Source organism: Zingiber officinale, chromosome 7B (assembly GCF_018446385.1).
Source record: "Zingiber officinale cultivar Zhangliang chromosome 7B, Zo_v1.1, whole genome shotgun sequence".
In the NCBI taxonomy this organism is placed as follows: Eukaryota; Viridiplantae; Streptophyta; class Magnoliopsida; order Zingiberales; family Zingiberaceae; genus Zingiber; species Zingiber officinale.
This window is the reverse complement of record NC_055999.1, coordinates 107138277-107157885: the sequence shown is the minus strand read 5'-3', so window position 1 is coordinate 107157885 and position 19609 is coordinate 107138277. Positions and strand designations below refer to the sequence as shown.

Sequence of the window (19609 nt, the reverse complement as noted above, 5' to 3'; positions counted from 1 at the left end):
AGTTTACTCAACCAAATGGAGTAGTGCAAGGCCATCTTTGGGCTCAATTAAACCTGGATTCCAATGGATTTCAAGGAGCTTAAACCCAAGCTAGATCACACATGAGCCTTACACCAACTTAGGGTTCAATGAGCCAAAACCCTAGGTATTTAAAGAACATTTTGGCACGGTGAACAGTGAGCTCGCGCTACTGTTCATCGTGCCAGTTTCTTGACGGCGCGGTCGCGGCTCCTCCCTGCTACCAGATCTTCGAGCAAGCTCGTCTTCATCAGTGTGAGGTTTCCAGCTTCGGGCGTTTAGTTCCTGAGCACAGTTCGTCTTCATCGGGTGAATTTGGCGGACGGAGCACTGTTACTACGACGCGCGTTTTCTTCCTAATTTCAGTGGTCTTTCTCTGATTTTAGTTCACAATCCACTCCAGAGCTATCGGCGGTGGTCCTCCGGTGCTTCTGGTCTAATTCCGACAGCTTCCTATCCCTTCCAGCCCCTTCGTCTAGCTCGCGTTTTCAGCGACAGTGAACCCAGCAGACGCGACAGTGAGAAACTTGAACTCGTTGAAGCTTTGTGAGCTGATTCATGTGAATCTGAGTTCGTCCTCAAGTGCGAGATCATCACTCTGAATCTGTTGGAGTGTTCTCTGCAGAACCTTGCGTGACTGCAAGGAGAAGACGAGTTTGGTTTAAGATTTGGTGTAGGGATGTTTAGTTTTTCTTGCAGTTATTTCTTAGTTTAAATTTCTTGTTCTTGAAGTTTTGTTTCTGAATTTCCTCGTTCATAGCTTAGATTTGTTTGTAGTCTTATTTTATGCACGAATTTGATCTTTTATTTCTGTTCTTTGGAATTCTATCTTGCTCTGTTGTGCAGCAGAATTGCTTCAATGTTGTTTCCTTTTGCTGAGATAAACATTTCTGTTGTGGCCTTCTATTAGCTGATAAACTAGTCAGAATTATTTTTAGTGTGATGAGTTAGAAGTGGTGTTACCTCTTGCACATTTTGATCTGCAGTTAGTTACGTTAAATTCAGCAATTTGGTTTCCATTTAGGTCAATTTAATTAGTGGAGCGCATTCAGTTTAGATTAATTTCTGATAACTCAAGGTGAGTTCTTAAGTTGTTTAGGAATTATTTAGAATCTGTGGTTTTCATCAGTGCAATTTGGTTGAATTCCACTTAATGCAAGTGTGGCTCAAGTGTTCGATTTTTAGTTTGTTTACAAATTCATTTCTGCATAAATAAACAGCCTGTATGCAAGTTCAATTATGATCTTTTCTTGCATTTTAATACCAAACCCCCATTTCATATCTAGAAAACCCCAAAAGAGTGTTCTTAATCCAAAACAAGCACGTTCTAGCATAATCCTCGAAAAAGTCGACTCGGGCCTTATACTAAAACATTTCCTTGTGTAGTTGTGGGTTTTCGATCATAATATTAATTTGGGAGTTTATTTGTGACATCTATTTAGAGAGCTCACCAATAGCCGACCCCAAATCTTCGCGTTTCTTCCTACGATTAGGGTTAGCGCAGCGGAAATAAACAAAAGAAACGATAATGGAGAATAGCAAACCTCAAACTCGTCGATGTAACGAGGTTAGGAGATGATACTCCTACTCCTCGGCATGTCCGTAAGGTGGACGAAGCCTATCAATCCGTCGGTGGATGAGACCCCGGAAAACCGGCTAATAACAACTCTTTCTGGGTGGAGAAACCTCGCCACAATAACTTGCAACAACAAGATAGAAATACAGCAAGAAATACAAACAATATGAATGTAAAACACCTTGCTTGCCTTCGACTGGTTTCCATTGTCGAAGCAGCAACTTCACGGAAGAACAGCAGCAGCTGACCTGCCGGGGAAGCTCACACGAAGCTTCACGAATCAGAGAGCTCAGCAAAGCTCAAGTGCAACAAGAAGCAGGGGCAAGAAGGAAGAAGTAACCCTGGAACAGTAGCTCCTCAACCCATTTTATAACCTGCGAAGAAGACACAGAAGAGACTAGCCGTTGCTACGCAACGGCTAGGACGTGGACCGATCAGGCTTCATCCTGATCGGTCCACAAGGGTCCTGATCGGTCACAAGACCGATCAGGCCCTTCCCTGATCGGTCATGAGGACCGATCAGGTCCTTCCCTGATCGGTCCCATGACCGATCAGGACCTTTCCCTCCCGAAGGTGATCTCCTTCTGATCAATCACTGATCGGTCAGCAGACCGATCAGACAAGCAACAGAATGCTTCTATTTGGTTACTGATCGGTCACCAGACCGATCAGATAACCCAGCGTATCACTGGATCGGTCACTAGACCGATCCAGGTTTAGAGCTCCCAGCCCTAAACCCTACTTGGTCCTGAGAACGAGCTACCGAGCCCTCTCTGACCTAGTCCAGAGAACGAGCTACCGAGCCCTCTCCGACTCCATCCGGTCCAGAGAACGAGCTACCGAGCCCTCTCTGACCTAGTCCGGAGAACGAGCTACCGAGCCCTCTCCGACTTCGCATGCCAAGCTTCCATACTTGGACTTTTCCCGTGCCAAGCTCCCTGCTTGGACTTTTCCCGTGCCAAGCTCCCTGCTTGGACTTTTCCGTGCCAAGTCTCCATACTTGGACTTTACCCGTGCCAAGTCTCCATACTTGGACTTTTCACCAGATGTCTGGTCAACCTTGACCCATCTGGATTCCCCTTGCCTGACTTCACTCACCAGGACTTCCGAACTGCCTAGCTTCACTCACTAGGTCTTTCCCCTGCCTGGCTTCACTCACCAGGTCTTTCCCAATTGCCTAGCTTCACTCACCAGGACTTTCTCCAACTGTCTGGCTTCACTCACCAGGACTTCCCGACTGCCTGGCTTCACTCACCAGGACTTTTCGAACTGCCTAACATCCCAGTTAGGACTTCCCAGTCAAGTATCCGGTCAACCTTGACCTACTTGACTCTTCTTCATCCAACCTGATCAGACCTTGATCAGTATCTCTCCGCATGGACAATTGCACCTGCATTGTCCATGTCTACATATCTTTCTGTATTGTCAAACATCGAAACCATGACCAAGGTTTACGCTTGGTCAACTAGGTCAACCTTGACCTACTGGAAATTGCACCAACAATCTCCCCTTTTTTGATGTTTGACAATACCTTTAAGTTAGGCTAATCCAATAGCCTCAACTTTCCTCATGCCACTAGGTAATGAAACATAAGTTACAACCTTACATTCTCCTTCTAAGAAGGCAACCTCCTTCTTAGATAAAGAAGGCCTAACTTAAACCCTTCATTCTCCCCCTATTGGCACACATCAACAAACTCTCCCCCTGAAGAGTAAGTTATCGTTGTTCACAACTTCACTCGTCGTGATCAACAAACTCTCCCACTAACTCCAATGTTCTTCCTTGAACATTCTCTAGACATTCTTCCCCTTTTCGACACACATCAAAAAGAGTGAATATTAAGGTCAAGAGTTTCTTCCTAATGAAAGTCCCATACCTTTCATTGAAACCCTTAATTTCCCCCTTGATACTAATGTCAATAGTCAATTTAGTGATAATCCCATATCACTCATGACAACTCCCCCTAAAGGTCAACTCCCCTTGACCAATAGGTAAAACTCCCCCTAAAGATCAACTCCCCCTTGACCATTACACCAACAATGTCTTGGAGAGTTCCAAACCTTTAGAAACCTAAAACACCACTTCCCGAGCTGAAATTTCAGACAACCAGTCGAATTTCAGCAAGTTGGCACGCCCTGATCGGTCACCAGACCGATCAGCCTTCATTGGATCGGTCCAGTGACCGATCCAGCATCCCCTGGATCGGTCCTAGTGACCGATCCACTCTTTCCTGGACCGATCAGAATCCTCTCTGATCGGTCCACAAGTCTGATATCAGAATTTCTGATTTTCTTCCCGAAATTCATAAACTCCTAGAAAATTCCAAAAAATTCCAAAAATTGTAAAACTTTGAGGATACATTCCTCATCACATAAACTATCATGGAAAAATAGTTTTCTATGAAAATAACTTCCATTTTTAAATCTTGATACAAAGTTCGAAAAACTTTGAAACAGTTCAAGTTTAACTCAACTTTGAATCAACTTGCTCAATGATGAATGCTATCACTAGAAAAACTTCATCAAGGTTTTTCAAATCAATTTTAAAATGATTTTAAACCATTTAATTTAGGACCACAATCTTTGGGCTAAATGTACATGACTTGTACATAAGCTTTCCCTATGATCCCCAATTTTGAATTAGGCTCATCTAGGTACAAGAACCATGCACCTTGATCCTAACTCATCGTCCTAATATCTCACACATATCTAAGGTGTATCAAACACATTCAAGTCAATTTTGATGTGAGATATGGGTTTAGGTTATCTTATTCTAAGGTCTCATGCATTTTCTAAACATCAATTTGATCTCCATATCAAATTGTGTTTTTATCCTTAAATCAATTTCATTGATTATAAATGCAAGAGAAGAGATGATGACATGGCATATAATGATATCGTACATAATAACATGTGCCAATGTCATGATGTCATGACATAAAGTATGAAACTTAAATAAAGCATGACATTTGACTAACCTAAGCATTATCATGACATTTTAAATTATCATAAAATGAATATGATGTCATGACATGGCATATGGCAAACAATATATGGCAAATAGCACATAAAGGTATAGAAAATACCTAATTCTAGCCTTATTTTTCATTTTTGATAATTTCGATCATTTTGCCATAAATTCTATATTCCTAAGTGTGATAGACCTCAAATCATATACCAAAGATGTTTAGATCACTATGTGCCAATTAGATTGACTCTAGACAACTCCTCAAATTTGATTGGCACATTCTAATCACCTTAGGAATAATTTTCCATTTCATTTTCAAGGCTTGATTACACCTTGATAATTCCCAAAGTGCCACGTTTTGCCATGATTAGGTTAACTACCTATTCAAGTAAGGTTGGCACACTCTAATCCATCTAGCGTGATGGAATCATGCTCTTAGGAACCCAATACCTATTGGAGCTCATTGGGTTCACTAAGTATTCACTAGGGATAACTTCCCTAGCAACCCTTCTAATGACCCTCCTAGGCTTTGAAGCCTTGGTCATTTGGGACTCATCAAGATCAACTCTAGGGGTAACTCCCCTTGTGACCTTGGTGATGGTCTTCCTAGCCCTAGATTTTGTTCCATAATCGAATGGAACATTGTGATAAGTGGGCTTGACCATTTGGGACTTAGGTTTGTGACCCAAACCTTTCTTGTCCTTGGACATTGGTTTTTGACCCTTAAACCCTAGAGATGACTTCTCCAAGTTCTTAAGAGCCTTTTCCAAAGTATCAAGTCTTGACCTCAAGACTTGATTCTCCTTCTCTAATACCTCAATTTTTAATTTTTCATTTTTCATTTTTCTTTGAGGTATTCCTAGGCATGTGTCTAGTTGTTTTGGGGTTTCTACCTAGGTTCTCCCTAACCTTAGATGAACTAATCCTAGGGTTGGTATTTCTAGTGTTATCCTTATCTAGGCTCACATGTTTGGCACCTAAGCATGTGTATCGATTTCTATAATTATCATGCTTACCATTGTTATCAATTGCAATCAAACTACTAGCATACATCTTATTAGAATTGCGATAATGAGCCTTAAAGGTTACCTTAGGGTTTGCCTTAGCTCCCCCTATCGATGTGCTTGGTTTCTTGTCCTTGTGAGGTTGCCTCCCCCTCGGACATTGGCTCCTATAGTGTCCCTTTCGCTTGCATTGGAAGCACACCACGTGCTCCTTGCTCTTGCGTGTTGGGACTCCGGCTTCCTTGACTTTTGGTGCCGGTGGAGTCTTCCTAATCCTCCTTGGACACTTACTCTTGTAATGTCCATACTCCCTACACTCAAAGCACATTATGTGTAATTTATTTGAAATTGAAATGCTTGAGTTACCTAGGGTTGAGGATGGATGAAGACTTTCTTCTTCATCCCTTCCGGAGGTAGAAGCTTCTTCCTCTTGCTCCATTCTTGAAGAAGAACTCTCCTCCTCTTCTTCTTTAGATGTTGAGTGGCCCTCAACTTCTAAATCCATTCCTCCATGAAGTGAACTCCTTGGCTCACTTGACTCCTCTTCATGGCTTGAAGTGGAGTTCCCCTCATGGAACTTAGCCAAGTTGTTCCACAACTCCTTGGCATTGTTATATCCACTTATCCTACACAAAACATCATTAGGTAAAGAAAATTCAAAAATTTTCAATACCTCATTGTTGACTAGGGATTGGTGGACTTGTTCCTTGGTCCACTCCTTCTTCTCTAGGGTTTCTCCTTTCTTGTCCATCGGAGGCTTGAACCCTAATTGAACACAACTCCAATTTTCAAGGTTAGTCATAAGAAAGTACTTCATTCTTACCTTCCAAAACGCGAAGTCGTCGCGATCGTAGAAGGGTGGAATGGTGATGTCTTCTCCGAGTTGATCCATCTCTAGCTTGTGCTCCCTCGGGTGTTAATCCGGCGAAGAGCGACCTCGCTCTGATACCACTTGTTAGGATCGATGATCGCGGCTAGAGAGGGGGGTGTGAATAGCCGACCCCAAATCTTCGCGTTTCTTCCTACGATTAGGGTTAGCGCAGCGGAAATAAACAAAAGAAACGATAACAGAGAATAGCGAACCTCAAACTCGTCGATGTAACGAGGTTCGGAGATGATACTCCTACTCCTCGGCGTGTTCGTAAGGTGGACGAAGCCTATCAATCCGTCGGTGGATGAGACCCCGGAAAACCGGCTAATAACAACTCCTTCTGGGTGGAGAAACCTCGCCACAATAACTTGCAACAACAAGATAGAAATACAGCAAGAAATATAAACAATATGAATGTAAAACACCTTGCTTGCCTTCGACTGGTTTCCGTTGTCGAAGCAGCAACTTCACGGAAGAACAGCAGCAGCTGACCAGCCGGGGAAGCTCACACGAAGCTTCACTAATCAGAGAGCTCAGCAAAGCTCAAGTGCAGCAAGAAGCAGGGGCAAGAAGGAAGAAGTAACCCTGGAACAGTAGCTCCTCAACCCATTTTATAACCTGCGAAGAAGACACAGAAGAGACTAGCCGTTGCTACGCAACGGCTAGGACGTGGACCGATCAGGCTTCATCCTGATCAGTCCACAAGGGTCCTGATCGGTCACAAGACCGATCAGGCCCTTCCCTGATCGGTCATGAGGACCGATCAGGTCCTTCCCTGATCGGTCCCATGACCGATCAGGACCTTTCCCTCCCGAAGGTGATCTCCTTCTGATCAATCACTGATCGGTCAGCAGACCGATCAGACAAGCAACAGAATGCTTCTGTTTGGTTACTGATCAGTCACCAGACCGATCAGATAACCCAGTGTATCACTGGATCGGTCACCAGACCGATCCAGGTTTAGAGCTCCCAGCCCTAAACCCTACTTGGTCCTGAGAACGAGCTACCGAGCCCTCTCTGACCTAGTCCGGAGAACGAGCTACCGAGCCCTCTCCGACTCCATCCGGTCCAGAGATCGAGCTACCGAGCCCTCTCTGACCTAGTCTGGAGAACGAGCTACCGAGCCCTCTCCGACTTTGCATGCCAAGCTTCCATACTTGGACTTTTCCCGTGCCAAGCTCCCTGCTTGGACTTTTCCCGTGCCAAGCTCCCTGCTTGGACTTTTCCGTGCCAAGTCTCCATACTTGGACTTTACCCGTGCCAAGTCTCCATACTTGGACTTTTCACCAGATGTCTGGTCAACCTTGACCCATCTGGATTCCCCTTGCCTGGCTTCACTCACCAGGACTTCCGAACTGCCTAGCTTCACTCACTAGGTCTTTCCCCTGCCTGGCTTCACTCACCAGGTCTTTCCCAATTGCCTAGCTTCACTCACCAGAACTTTCTCCAACTGTCTGGCTTCACTCACCAGGACTTCCCGACTGCCTGGCTTCACTCACCAGGACTTTCCGAACTGCCTAACATCCCAGTTAGGATTCCCAGTCAAGTATCCGGTCAACCTTGACCTACTTGACTCTTCTTCATCCAACCTGATCAGACCCTGATCAGTATCTCTCCGCATGGACAACTGCACCTGCATTGTCCATGTCTACATATCTTTCTGTATTGTCAAACATCGAAACCATGACCAAGGTTTACGCTTGGTCAACTAGGTCAACCTTGACCTCCTGGAAATTGCACCAACATATAGTACCTTCCAAAGTCAGAACTCTCTACTCATATAGAATTGCTAAATAGGCATAAGCCTATTTTGAAGCATATTTGGATTCGTGTAGTCCAACACATATGCTGAAGAGAGACAATGATAAGTTGGAAAGGAATTCACTTGTTTGTAAGTTATCCTAGAGAACTGAAAGTAGGTTTATAGTCTTAAAAATCAGAAGGTCATTGTTAGCATCAATGATCGATTTTTAGAAAATGACTATGTAATAAACCACAAGCTCATAAGTAAATTTGTTCTTAAAGAAATTATAAAGGACATGTCTAATCTAGTACCAACTGTACAAGATGAAATATCACAAGAAACTGCAACACGTATCACAATTGATACACAATTATAGACAGTACATCATCGTAGTGGGAGGGTTGTCAAACAACCAAAAGGATTCATGTTTTGGGAGAGTTTTTGGACTTGATCCCAAATGAACATGAGTCTGATCCCGGAAATATGATGAAACACTCCAAAATAAAGATGCAACATCTTGGCAAAGAGCAATGAATACAGAATTAGAATATATGTATCAAATCTGAAAGCTTGTAGAACCACCAGATGGTGTAAAAGCCATTAGGTGAAAATATGTCTACAATAGGAAAAGATGGATAGACAGGAAGGTAGAAACTTTCAAAGCAAGGCTTGATGAAAAAGGAAACTTTTTCATTGGTAGCCATGCTTAAGTCTATCTGGATTCTTTTATCTATTTGGCAAGTGGATGTCAAGACAGCATTTCTTAATGGAAGTCTTGAAGAAAGCATCCATATAAAGCAACCAGAAGGGTTCATTGCAAAGGGCTAAGAGCATCTTGTGTGCAAGCTCAATCAGTCTATGGACTGAGAGAAAGCTTCAAAGGTCTTGGAACATCCGGTTTATCAAAGGAATCCAGACCTATGGATTCATTTAGTAACCGGATAAGTCTTGTGTATACAAAAAGTGTGATGGAAACGTGGTGGTATTTCTTGTACTATACGTAGATAACATTTTTGGTAGTTGGAAACAATATCAAAATGTTGTCAGAAGTAAGGGTATGGTTGTCCAAGCAATTCGATATGAAGGACTTGGGAGAATGAATATATTCTTGGGATCAAAGTAATAAGGGATCGCAAGAAAAGAATATTTTAATTATCCCAAGCTTCATATATCGAAAAAAAAATCCTTGCTCTTTTTAAGCATGCAGAACTCCAAAGAAAGATTTTCTACCTTTTGGGCTAGGAGTAGCTTTATCTAAAGAGATGTCTTCGAAGACATCAAAGGAGATAGAGGAAATGAAGGCAGATCTTTATGCTTCGTCTATCGAAAGCCTAATGTATGCTATGCACGAGATCAGAAATCTGTTTTGCCAAGGTCATAGTTAGCAGATATCAAAGTAACCCTGGACAAGGACATTGGACTGCAGTAAAGCATATATTGAAGTACCTTAGAGGCACATAAGATTATATGCTAGCTTACAAGGCAGTTAATTTGGTCCCTGTGGGTTGCACGGATTTTGATTTCCAATCGGATAGGGACAATAGTAAGTCAACCTCGGGGTTTTATGTTTAATTTAGGAGGAAAAGTCATAACTATGGAAGAGTGATAAGTATAGGTGTTTTTCTGGACTCCACCATAGAAGCTGAGTATATGGCAAGCCTCTGAGGTAGCCATAAAAGCTGAATGACTCAATAACCTCAAGATAGACTTAGATATGATTTCTGGTTTGTCCAAAGATTATTACAATTTATTGTAATGATATTGGTGCAGTAACAAACTCGAAGAAACCATAAGTCTATAAGGCAGGTAAACACAATAGAGCGCAAGTACCACCCAATACGAGAAATCGTATAAATGAGGAGAAGTTGTTGCTGCCTAAATTACATTAGATGATGACCTATAGATCTTTTCACTAAGGCCTTTAAGGCAAGAGCTTTTGATGAGCATGTTGAAGAGTTGTGAATCAGATGTATGGCAGCAGATATAGCAGCTTAGTCTTTTATTATAAGTGGGAGATTGTTAGGATGTATACTAAAAGCCTAGCTTTTGGTATAAACATTTATCTAGAAATAAGAATCATATTTGTCAAATATCTACATTTATGATAAATGTAATTATTCAATTAATTTATATTGTAGATAACATGGTGTGTGGTGTCACACACAGAAGATCATGTTATCGATTCCTTATAAATTATAAACAGTAGCTCATGACCAAGATGGAAAGGAAGAAACCATTGGAAGGTCGTAGTGTAATTAGGTATTAGTTTATCTTAACTATATAATTACACTAGTACACTTAGAGTGTATTGAGTAGGATCATTTGAGGTCGTTTCTTTTATACTGACTTTATAAAGGAACAAAGACCTCAGTTATTATGGAAGTGTGTGCTCTTAATCCTAATATAATAACAAGCACATATATTTGATATTTATTTATTTAATTTATCAATGGGTGAGATTTAGTTCGATAAATCAATAAGCCCGATAAGTTGGGAAATGATATCACTTATAGTGTGTGTGTTGTTGATTATAGAAGGAAACTGTGTCCTAGTGATCTAGGTTGAGAATGTCCCCAAGAGGAGCTCATAAGGATTGTCATGTTAAACCCTGCAGGTGGACTTAGTTCGACATGACGATGAAGTTGAGTCGTACTGCTCTTGGAGCTAGATATTAATTAAGTGAGTTGTCAGTAACTTACTTAATTGGTGGACATTCGATATCTTAAACACAGGGAGACTAACACACTCATAATAAGAAGGAGCCCAAAATGTAATTTGGGATTAGTGCGGTAGTTCAATAATAGTTCTCTAATGGAATGAATTATTATTGATAAAATTAAGTTGTGTGTTCGGGGCGAACACGGGATGCTTAATTTTATTGGGAGACCAAAACCAATTCCTCCTCTCGGTCCCTATCGTAGCCTCTTAATTATAGAGTACTATACCCACCTTCTTACCCATCCCATAGGGGTCAGCCAAGCTAGCTTGGAGACCAAGCTAGGGCCGGCCAAAGTGTGGTTCATGGGTGCTTCAAGGTGGCCGGCCCTAGCTTGGGTTCAAGCTTGGTGTGGCCGGCCCAAATTAAAATAAAAGGATTTTTATTTTTTTTAAAATTTTTCTTATGTGGATAATATGATTTAAAAGAGAGTTTAAAATTTTAAATCTTTCCTTTTATAAGATTCTACAAAAGATTAAGAGAAGAGCTAAATCTCTTTGCTTATTTGTAAATTAAAAGGTTGATTTTAATTTTGGTAAAAACTTTCCTTTTAATTATGTTCATGATTTAAAAGAAAGTTTAAAAATTAAAAATTCTCTTTTATTAGTATCTACAAAAGATTAAGAAAAGATTTAATATCTTTCCTTATTTGTAGATTGAAAGGAGATTTTAATTTTTAGAGATAACTTTCCTTTTTGGAAATTATCCACACGTTTAAAAGAAAGATTTTAATTTATAAAATTTCTTTTTATTAACCAATCATGAAGGGATTAAAATTATTGGAGAAATTTTTATAAATTTCTAGAAACAAATTAGGAAGTTTTAATTTTTGTTTTAATTAAAACTCTCCTTGTTTTGGGGAAAGAGGTGGCCGGCCAAATAAATTGGAGAAGAGAAAATTATTTTTAATTAAATAAATTTTCCTTTTCATGGCAAAAGAATTAAGGAAGTTTTTATTTAAATTTCCTTATTTGCCAAGACCAAGGATTATAAAAGAGGGGGTATAGGAGGCTTCATTGTGAACGACTCTATTCTTTTTCTTCCTCTCTTTTCTTCCTTGGTGTGGCCGGCCCCTAGACACTACAAGAATTTTTGCATTCAACAACACCCAATAGACAACGCTTTTTAATAAAAACGTTGTCGTTCTTTGTTTTACAACGCTTTTAGTGAAAAGCATTGTCTATGGTATTTACTTTTTACTAAAGACAACGGTTTTTAATGAAGTGTTGTCTTTAGTGTTGTTGTTTATGGTCAAAGACAACATTTTTTTAAAAAACGTTTTTTAAAGTGTTGTGTATGTTTCCCCTAAACTCACTTAAAATAAATTCGCAGCCCTCGCTTTGCTAAACTCTAAACCCTCAACGCGCGCGCGCCTTCTCCTCACCACTCCTCTCCACGAGTTCTCCTCTCCACTCCTCTCCACGAGTGCCTTCTCCTCTCCTTCTCCTCTCCACGAGTGCCTTCTCCTCTCCTTCTCCTCCCCACGAGCGCCTTCTCCTCTCCACGAGCGCCTTCTCCTCTCCACTCCTCTCCACGAGCGCCTTCTCCTCTCCACGAGCGCCTTCTCCTCTCCTTGCCGCGTGATCTCCTCTGAACCCTAATCTCGACCCAAACTCCTCACGCAAAACTCCTCACGCCGGCCCAACTCCTCCAAGTCGAGATCCCTAATCTCGCATTTCCCCATCTCCTCAATCAAAGTCAGCTTACCCTTCCTAATCTTCTCACGGCTCCTCAACTCCTCTGAACCCTTCGATCTTAGTTCCTTCCTCGCAGAGCAGATTCGAGAGTAGGAGGAACGGAAGAAAGAAAGGTAAAATTTCTTCCATCCCTCTAGAATAAGATTTTGTTTATTTTTGATTATTTTCCGAACTAGCCATTTTGCCGGATTCATACTGCATCAATTTTCCCCCTCCCCTGATTGTATTTTCTCATGATTTAGTCATTCCTCGATGGCACGGATCGATGAGTACATAATCTGATGAAGACTGATTAAAAATATGGTTTGCATAGATGAGTACATAATCTGATGAAGTTTGTGCTAGGCACTATATATTTAGAGTTGTTGAAGTCAAAGTGAGGCTCAATCTGACTAAAATACCAAAACACTTTAATTAGGATTCCTGGTTCTCAATCACGTGGGAATCAAAGAGGAAGTCCTACTCAAAAGAGGATGTCCAACTTAACTAAGGAGACTTCTTATATATCATTACATTATTTTTTTCATTGAAAATGAGGTTTTTTTCCATTTTTTATTATATGTTTAATAAGGAGGTCCTGTTTAGTAAATCTACAGGCATTTTGCATATTATTGGCAACTGATGATCCTATACAGAATTGATAAACCTCTATAGTTCTACTTGTCACACTACTTTTTATTGCTTTGTACTGCTTTTGATGTTTTGATTTAATTGAAATTTGGAAGCCAATGTTAATTCATATTTTTTTCCAGGTATCTTGTTCAGATAATCACATTCATCTGCTAAAAATGCCTACAATGGATATCTCAAAATCCATATCGGGAATCAAGGTTTGTCATACCATATGGTTTAGACATCAATGCTTTGTTGGCTTAGTTTTACTGAAAACCTTTCCTGGATAAACTTTCGTATGTTGATATATTCTAGTATATCTTCAGCCTCCTTTTTCGTTTCCTCTCAAACATGAAGGATCCTGCACACAAGTTGCATTTGAGCAGACAACTGGATTAGTTGCTGTTTCCACTGAAGATTATTGTGTACAATTCTATAGCTTGTTTGACAACCATGAGGTTTCAGAGGTGATGGCTCTATTTTTGCATTCTGATATTATCATCTAGAGCTTGACATCTCTTTTTTCCTTTTAAGAAAAAGCAAGTTCTCATGATATTTATTTTATTGCTTAGGTCCAAGTGTGCAAAAGAAATTTTCAGCCTGCAGATGACGTTATGGTACGCCATTAACTAATCAAGATATATTTGCGGTGCTGTATCTGTTATGACTATTACCTTAACTTTTGTTCTGTTGTATCCGTAGCTCTTTGAGTCAATCGTCCATGCATTAGTAGGCTGTTAGTTTAGAAGCAATTCTAATTTGTAGTTTGACATTTGGAAAGAATGCATTATTTGTACCAACTGCCAAATTTCTGTAAACAGCTTGATTGGAGTTGCATTTTTATGGATTCTATGGGTCATTTTTTGCTAAGACATTATTGCTTCCAGGAATTAGCTCTGTAAATATCACTGTTACTGTTGGGTTCCATTAACTAGAAACAAGTATATTTGATACAACTCAGTTATGGGGTACAAAAATATCCATTTTGATTCTGATTAGCCAGCCACATAGAAGGCAGGGATATAAGCTAGAAAGTACCACAATTGGTTCCTATTTGCTGGAAACTGGAAATGCACGTGTCATAACTCCCACAGGCTCTCTTTGTGGCAGTTGTGGGGTATTCAATTACATGTTTCTATTGCTGGAGTAATCAGTCATGGATTGTCTGGGACAAGATAGAGATTTAATTTAGTTTAAAGCTCAATAATTTCTGAGATTCATGCTAAACTACCATGCTAGGATTGGTGTGTAGTTTGTGTTTCAATAGAGCGAGATCACAAATTTGCACCTATTTAAATAATGTCTTGGGGATGCATTTTGAGAGAGTCAATCTTAAAATCTGCTTGGTTGCTGTCATAATTTGTTTTAAGCATGTAATTACTTTTGCATTACAACATAGATAGCTATCATAATTCTTGTAGATGATGAATTAGATCTTTGAATTTTTGGCTAACTCTTCGTGGATGTACTTGTACTTCGATGGTTGCAGCTATATGTGGCTCTTGTAGCCATTTCTCTTGATGGCTCCTTAATGGCTACCATTGATGTGACAATTCCTGAAGAAAAATTAGGGGGTTTGGTTTGTCTAAAATACTAGACTCGTGGTTCCCTAGTGGCAGAGTACTTATTATCCACTGTCATATATGAGCCTCACAGGTAAGAAGACTACAAACAGAGCTTCATCTATTGTTCTTTATTTTTTTGTTTATTTATTCTATAAATCTTTCATAACTTTGCGAATAGGGACCATCAATCTTTTAATTTTCTATGATGTCAATTGGAGAAGTATTTAATTTGGCACACCAATGTGGTCTTTCATATCAGTGAGACAAACATATTTCCTTTTCAATTTTCTAGATACTTTAGTTTTATGTAACAGAAGTTTCATTGGTTTTTAATTTCTATATAGTTTTGGTGCTTATGATTTGGTTATTATATCCGCACATTCACGCATTTCTTTTGCAATATGAAAAGCATCCTTGAATGATCAGATCATATCTTATTCCAGCATATTGAACCTTTTGATTGTTGGAAAAGAGTGATAAGTTTGATTGTTACCATTACTCATTTTAGAGAAATTCTTCAAGTTGACAATCTTGAATTAGTTAAATGTTGATCAATTTTATATTGAAACTTCATTTCTGGTCTATATGGTTATGGGCTGACGTTGCTTATCCTTGAGTGATCCATATGGTTGTGGGCTGGCTTAGCTCTTCTTTGAGTGATTGGTTGCCAAGTTGTTCTCTGCTGCTTAATAATTCTTGGTTCTGTGTTGTTACTGCTGCCGTTATCATTACTACCATCCCATGTTTGTCCCAACTGTTTGGAATCAGTTACATGAATCTTATCCTTTGGAGCTCCAGGACAAATTATAAGATTTTCACTACTTGACTAATGTTTTCTTTGCACTTCTTTAACCCTTTACACCTTCCACTCTAACAGATAAAATAAACCACCTTTTTATATTTTCTTTACTTTCTGATGTAGTGATGCTCAAGTTTCATCTCTTGCATTTCGCCCTGGACACAACATGGCTGTCACATCATCTTATGGTGGTGATTTTAAGGTAGTGTCTATTAGGCTCTTTTCTTTCTGTTGCCCCATTGTATATAATGATTAAATGAGTAATCTATTTTTCAGGTTTGGGTTCATGGTTCTCATGCCGACAGAAATAATGAATCAATCCAGAGAACTGGTTGGAGATGCCAATCTGTTGGTTCATACAAGTATTAAATTTTGCTGCCAATGAAATGTTTTTTCCTTTATTATATTAATATCATTGCTCATTTGATGCCTTTTAGTTTTTATGATTTATTTTAACATAAAAAATTATTTGTATCGAATGAAATTGAAATAATTTGTGGAAGCAGACAGCTTTCAAATCAAGCAGAGATATTTAAAGTAATACTTGTATTTGATGCTACTCAGAGCTGAACCAGTTGATTGGGCGTATGGAACTTGCAATTTTGTATATACATTAATTATGAAAAAAAGATACTGTTTCTTAATTTAAAGGATGCCTTGTTTTTTAATTGAATTATTGGTGAAATCTTTAAACTATTTTTTGAAATTATTTGCTTGCATATATTTCTTTTCCCATCATATAGTGTTGTTGCACAGTGGAACTCCCATGAAATTAATTTCTTTGAATTGATGACAGGGGAAAATCATTAACAGCTGCTGCTTTTTCTGCCGATGGATCAGTCCTTGCTATTGCAGCTGAGACTATAATTACATTATGGGATCCAGATTCCAATATTCTTGTGGCTATGATTGGAGATACACTTTCGGTAATCATCATTTTGCCTATATTGTTATCTGGCAAATCGAAATAGCAGTGAATGTCCTTACATCTGTTTTTTTTTCCTTTTTCTTGTACAGCCAATTACAAAGCTTTCATTTGTTGGGGAATCAGAATATCTGGTGTCCTATACACACGGTTTAAAGCCACAACTTTCAGTTTGGAGTACTTCAAATTTGGCATTGTACTGGTCTCACGGGATTGTTACAGAAGGTGTGCATTTTTTGGCTCTTAAATGATCGTAGTATAAATCCAAGACTAAAAGAACCAGAAAATTAAAATGAAATAAAAAGAACCAGTCCATTTTTGGCACTTTAGATATTCATGTCAACAGTTCCATACAACAACAATCTTGAGTCCTAAAGCTTCTATTTTGCAAGTGTCTCTAGCATACATGCACTAATATTAATAAATTGCAAATGTCCAAAATAGGCAGCAAGAACCAGTCCATTGTTGGACCAGTATAAACTTACCGTGGCTTTGCGAATGGTGTATGATTACAAACAAAGCTCACATTTTGTGAAATATTTATAGAATTTTTTATATTTCTTTAACTTTATACTATTTTCTCTTTGAGTAGTTAGAAGATTGTAATCTTTTGTCTTGTTGATGGTTCCCATTTTTTTACAGCCGTAAGCTGTTCCCATGATGAATCTCAATTCGCCGTCTTAGCTCTTCTCAGTTCAGCAGGTGATGCTGATGCAAAAGGAAATGGGGTAATATTTTTCTTCGATGTGGAAGATCCTGTTCCTATGGCAACCTAAGAGGAATAAGTCATTTCCTCGATGGCACGGATGAATACCTGAAATCCATCCTCTACTCCACCATTCTTTGCCACTCCTCAAGCCGAAACAACTGCAAAGGTAGAGTCAACATCAAGTATTACATTGTGCCTGGCTACAAGAAGACCGAGGCCGCAAAATCCAATAAAGACAGGTCAAACATCAAGTAGCATTTTGTAACTTATTCCTCTTAGGTTATATGCTTGGTTAATATATATGCTTAGAACTTGTAAAGACAGGTCAAACATTAATATGCTTGGTTAATATATCCATCTACAGCACTCCCGCTTTTTCCTCTAAATATGATTTTCATTTAGCACAGAACTAATGCCAATTTTTTTATTTTGATGCAGTGTTTAAAGAGCTTGAGTAGAAGTTGGCCCTAAAGAAAACTTGTCAGTTACGATATAAACACACTTACGGTATGAATTACATGTATATATAACATTGACATATTATTTAGTACGAGATTTACATGTATGAAAGTTTTCATACAAAATTTCTTGATTGCCTACAACCCCAGGTGTACTGATGACAAGTTGAAGAAGATGGCTCTAAGAGTGATAGCTGAAAGCCTTTCAGAAGAAGAGATTGCTGGACTTAAAGAAGCAATTCCATGCGATGGACACCAACAACAGCGGTTAGTCAATGATGAGGTTTTGTAAAACTTGTGTGTTTGAAAAATTATTGTCATGAAGTTAAGGATAACTTGTATGATACAAATTTAATTTGTGGATCAATATGTATACATTTTGTTTGTATAATATAAAGTTTTATTTATTTGTTAAATAGTCTTATTATAAAAATGATTGTGGTTGTGGATATTCAATTATATGTAAATTTTGAGTATTTTTATAATTTTGCTATTTAATTAAGAAAACACTATTTTTATAAATTTAAAAAGACAACGTTTTTAAGTAATAAAAGACAACGCTTAAAAAACAATGTCTTTGAGACCAACCACAACGCTTTTAAAGCGTTGTCTTTGATATGTGCATTTTTACAACAGCATCTTTAACAACGCTTTTTAAGAACGAATAGACAACGCTTAAAAAGCGTTGTCTTTGTGACCAACCACAACGCTTTTAAAGCGTTGTCTTTGATATGTGCATTTTTACAACAGCATCTATAACAACGCTTTTTAAGAACGAAAAGACAACGCTTAAAAAGCGTTGTCTTTGTGACCAACCACAACGCTTTTAAAGCGTTGTCTTTGATATGACTTTCTACAACACCATCTACAACATCACTTTTTAAGTACATACGACAACGCCAAAAAAGCGTTGTTGTTTAGCTTTTTTCTTGTAGTGAGAGGTTCCCCTTCTCCTTCTCTCTTCTCCTTCTTGTGGCCGAGACTTCATCATCTCTTGGAGGCATAGAAGTGGCCGGATCTAGCTTGGAGAAAAGGAGAGAAAGGAGTCTTGTTTCATGCATCCCTTGGAGCTTGGTTGGTGGAAAAAGATCTTCATCTTTTGGAAGCATTGTGCTTGGCCGAAACTTGAAGAAAGGAGAAGAAGGTTCTTTGGTGGTTTCTCATCTCAAAAGATCGTTTCCCACACAACGTCCGAGGTTAGAAGAGAAATACGGTAGAAGATCAAGAGGTCTTTCTAAAAGGTATAACTAGTATTTTTCCTTTCCGCATCATACTAGTTATTTTAGGAAATAATACTAAATACAAGAGGCATACGATTCTAGTATTTCGAATTTGTTTTCGATGTTGTGTTCTTTTTGTTTTTTCTTTTCCTCGTGATTTGATTGTTCTTTTTGGTTGACCTAAAGTTATTTAAGGAAATTAAATATTAACTTTCCTTAAAAGGCTTTGTCTAGTCGGTGGTAGTTGTTCTCATATCCAAGAAGGTCATGTGCCTCGCCACGTCAGTACTGGGAGTCAATTTTGGAAACTAATATTTAATAAAAGTAAAAACCTAGGTGATTTGGATCAAACGTGTTAAGTTTCGCAGGAGATCCAAGTCAAAACCTAAAAGAACAAATAGATTAAACTTTGGATCAAACGTGTTAAGTTCCGCAGGTGATCCAAGTTTAATTTAAAAGAACACATGGTAGCTAGGAAAAGGTTCAGACCTTTGTACAAAATTTTTGTACAGTGGAATCATTAGGTTTTCCGAGTAGCAACCAATAATTGGTATCAGAGCTAGGGTTTTGCCTCTGTGTATTTGGTATTAGTTTAATTATGCACATGTCATACATAATTTAGGCAATTTAATAGTAGGATGTGCTAACTTTGTGGATGCATGATCCAACTATTATGGCTTATAGTTATTATGTGTGTGATTGGACCCTTGGACATGTCAAGGGCATTT

At 38.9% G+C, this 19609-nt stretch overlaps 1 protein-coding gene across 1 annotated transcript; it reads left to right on the top strand.

Annotated features, from left to right (window-relative positions):
* The first annotated feature begins 13342 nt into the window (after positions 1 to 13342).
* On the top strand, positions 13343 to 15768 carry LOC122004038. The gene is made up of 5 exons (XM_042558985.1): positions 13343 to 13423; positions 13532 to 13672; positions 13778 to 13822; positions 14695 to 14861; positions 15693 to 15768. Exons 1-4 carry the CDS (start codon positions 13382 to 13384, stop codon positions 14800 to 14802), a joined length of 336 nt encoding a protein of 111 aa, XP_042414919.1. The 5' UTR covers positions 13343 to 13381; the 3' UTR covers positions 14803 to 14861; positions 15693 to 15768.
* The last annotated feature ends 3841 nt before the right edge of the window (positions 15769 to 19609 follow it).